At 47.5% G+C, this 3,448-nt stretch overlaps 2 protein-coding genes across 2 annotated transcripts; one reads left to right on the forward strand and one right to left on the reverse strand.

Annotated features, from left to right (window-relative positions):
• Nucleotides 1-239: 239 nt before the first annotated feature.
• On the reverse strand, nucleotides 240-3,102 carry CSUI_009377 (sag-related sequence srs44). The gene is made up of 2 exons (XM_068069493.1): nucleotides 2,274-3,102; nucleotides 240-1,518 (listed from the first exon to the last, which is right to left on the reverse strand). Exons 1-2 carry the CDS (start codon nucleotides 2,857-2,859, stop codon nucleotides 1,001-1,003), a joined length of 1,104 nt encoding a protein of 367 aa, XP_067918530.1. The 5' UTR covers nucleotides 2,860-3,102; the 3' UTR covers nucleotides 240-1,000.
• A 160-nt stretch (nucleotides 3,103-3,262) lies between these two features.
• CSUI_009378 (uncharacterized protein) lies at nucleotides 3,263-3,424 on the forward strand (the record flags this gene model as incomplete). The annotated part of the gene is made up of 1 exon (XM_068069494.1): nucleotides 3,263-3,424. A coding segment is annotated over one exon (141 nt), but the record flags the coding sequence as incomplete, so codon positions are not given.
• Between the last annotated feature and the right edge of the window lie 24 nt (nucleotides 3,425-3,448).

The raw sequence follows: 3,448 nt of genomic DNA on the forward strand, positions 1-3,448 counted from the left end.
CGTGGACAAAAAAAGTCCATTCCCCCATTATAGCACCTTCATCCCCTCAAACCGATACAGACCGGAATAGCAGTGACAGCTAGCCATCTTTGAGCTTCTTCTCGCCGCCTATTTTCAGTATGGATGCACGCTTTGTGCTCTCAGTCTTCCCTCCGCACCGTGAGCACACAACGGGCAGTAGCCAAAGAGATCTTCTCGCTATCTACCTATCTCTCTGTCATGTGTCCCCCCTGCAGGCTGCGTCTTTGTCTGGTGAAAACAGGAGAAGGGAAATTTCCTTCCTTTCCCCTGCTCGGAATCCTTCGAAACGATCGTTGACTTCTCTCTGCCTTGTCACTCTCTTTGCAGTGAAAGAGATGCGAGAAGCCTGCGCTTCTTCATCATGGTCCAAGTCGGGGGATACACCTTCACCACCGACTGCAACGGACGGCCAAGCACCTTCATGGCCTCTCATACCAAAGATGAAGGCACGGCTGGCCATACGACACGAAGATCCCTGTCTCTTCCTCCACATGGTTTGAGTACTATACAGATGGACAAAAAGAAAAGTACGTAAATAGACCTCTACTGCGACAATGCATCTAGAACAGAGACGAGCGATACAGGATCGTATGTTGCACACGATGCTTGAACCATCCGTCCTCTGTATGAAAGGCAACACGTGATTTGTCTAGTGAGCAAGCAAAGTCGGCCTCTCGGACTTTTCCAGATAAAAGGTGAAAAAAGTTTTATACTGACTTACAACAAGTAACCTTGTATCCCTGTCAGGGAGGAGCTTGCCGAGCCACATAACCCAGGAAACAATACACTCACTCCTGGAGTGTCTGGAACAACCCTCGAAGTCTATTGTGTAATACGAAGAGACATGATGCCGCTGAAAGAATGATTGCATGCAAATTGTATGTATATAAGTGGACTGGTAAGATCTTCCCCTTTTTTGGTGGGTGGTCGTATCATAAGGTGTGTGCTATGTACTCTATCAAGCACCCCATGGTGGGCATCATCGATCACCCCAGAAGAGGAGTAGAAGTATCGAGATCCCTGCCGTTCGTAGCGCAGAATCGATTCTTCTTCCACTATCATAAGCTGCACTATCCCCCCCACCTGTGTTACTATTGTCGGATGGAGGTGTAGGCGAGGAGATATCACCTTTAGCAGAGACTTGTATGAGAACATCACATGTGTCCCCCTTTGAGTTTTTACAACGATAACATAGTTGTTGCTTCTTTTTCGGAAGATCTTTCAAATTTAGCTGATAGCTTTTCCAAACATTACTGTAAGGTGGGCTCGGAGGGGAGAGGACTTGAAGTGTTGCTCCGGGTAGCACTGTGTCTAGGCGGTTCGGTGCATCGCATTGCGCAGCATTGGTATTCACGTACTCAAGGCCGCTCCCGCTACCACCTTCTGCTTGTCTAGTGTCGATAGGGTCTAGTTCACTGTACTTCGAACCGCAGTGAAACGTCAAACTTGAGTTTCCTTGGGCGTCGAGATGAATCGAGGGAGGGTTTACGCACGTTTCTAAGAAGAGCAGAAAGACGCACCACAGACAAGAGAAAAGACGCTCCAACAAGAGCCTTTGACGACGAAGAGGAGATCATGAACCTCCACCTATAGAATTGCTGGGTAGTTACGTGATAATGAAAAGATACATCTTAGCTCTACATACTATGACAAAGGCTGTCGCTGGTATTGTAAAGCCTAGAGCCGAATTAACACTGATTACTACGGTGGGAATGTCCAGAACATTATTGACCTCGAACATGGTGTACATATATAGACTTACGGGATACGTTCTACATAGGAATCAAATCATATGTAGAGAATTCTCACTGAATAAAGGGCGGCATGATACTGGTTGTTCACGATGGACCGACTATCTCCTTACGGTTAGCACTGTGAACTTCGAAAAAAATAGGAATACCCCGGGGTTCGAGAAGTTCACCTCAAGAATGCAAATAGGTGCAGACAAACGGGACTAATAAAGCAAGACCTCGAAGGCTTCCCCTTCTAAGCCCATAGGCACCGTGGTTTCTATGCGCCGTACTTGCATCTCAGCTCGTAGGTTTGACGATCTCAGCAGGTACATGCTCAAGACTTCTTTCTTTCAAAACTATCGAAGGAAATCAGATGAACGGCATGTTATCAGGCAGATCAACGAAGTGTAGACATGTAAAAGCGCCTAACACACCATCATCTCAAGAAAAACCACCGGACACTCTTCCTAGCACGCCCCCCCCCCACGCTTAGTCGTGCACGACTGACAAAGAGCTTACCCGCAGGCTGAGGCGTTGACTTTTTGGCGGTGATCATGACTTTACAATGTGCTTTTGAAGAGCCATCAACGCATGCAAAGCAGAGTGATTTATCAGCATCTGTAGGAAGGGACTCGACGCTTAGTTCCCATCCCTGATCGTTCTTGTAAGGTTTCAAGGTAGCAGTTGGAAGAGAGCTATCTAAACCCACCGCGGCGGACGTCGCACATTCACCATTAAGAATAGAATACGCTTGGTTCAAAGAACTTGGCGCAAGTGAAAGCTTTGCGGTATCAGCAGTCCCACATTTGAAGTAAACGGATTTATGGGATTCATCAAGTGTTAGCCTTATTGAGTCTGCATCAGGTTTATACGTACACAGACTGACCATCGGTTCTTCTGCTTGCCCGTTGCTAGCCGCTAGCGCTCCCATGATGAGATCTGCTCCACCTCCCCGGCTTATTATTGACGACAAGAATGAGAAGTCATCGTCCACCCTCCCCGCTAGAAAACTGTTATGCCTACGAAGTAGCAAGTCAGCCCCCTGACCAAACACTGCCATCCAACCTCCGAGACGAATCGAAAAAATCAAGAGTCTTCGGTTCATTTTACTTAAATCTTGGCTGACAGATGAATGAAGTTAAGACTCAAAACAAATGAGAATCTCCCCGTCTGGTTGGCATTTCCTCTTGAATCTCCCCTTAGACAAAAAGGGGGGGAACTCTCCCCGGGAGAAAAGACAAGGTCGTGGAGATGAAAAGAATCTCTGCTTAGTATATCTCCCTTCGGAAAGAAGGACACGGGAAGCAGAACAAAAAGAAAACGAATAACTCGCGGTCACAAAGAAATGGTACTTCTAGCCACACCACCATTTCAAAAGGAGTGCTGTGGAAGATGGCGCAGCAAGCGACGGCGACTCCGTCAGCGGGGCTCTGGGGGTGAGAGGAGAGAGACTGCATGAGTTCAGTACGGATCGTTGAGCTAGGGTGAGTTCTTTCTTTTTCCCTTTTAGCCAAGAGAACCCCGCGGCGGGCGTAGGTTGTTTCTTCTCTCCTCCGGTGAGACAATGAGACAGCTTTCTTTCGTTAAGAACAGATGGATAGATGTCCGTCTGTCTCCCGAGGGAGAGAAACTCTTCCCTCTTCTTCTATGATTAGAATCACTAGTGCTCCTTATCTCTCTGCAACCGCAGCAGT

This window comes from Cystoisospora suis, assembly GCF_002600585.1.
Source record: "Cystoisospora suis strain Wien I chromosome Unknown contig_5582, whole genome shotgun sequence".
NCBI lineage: Eukaryota > Apicomplexa > Conoidasida > Eucoccidiorida > Sarcocystidae > Cystoisospora > Cystoisospora suis.

Bases quoted from the DNA above. Each gene is read 5' to 3' on its own strand.
- CSUI_009377 (XM_068069493.1), bottom strand. From the start codon at position 2,859: ATGAACCGAAGACTCTTGATTTTTTCGATTCGTCTCGGAGGTTGGATG. The intron at 1,519-2,273 runs GTAAGCTCTTTG...TGCTCTTCTTAG, and splicing joins GTCAACGCCTCAGCCTGCGG to AAACGTGCGTAAACCCTCCC.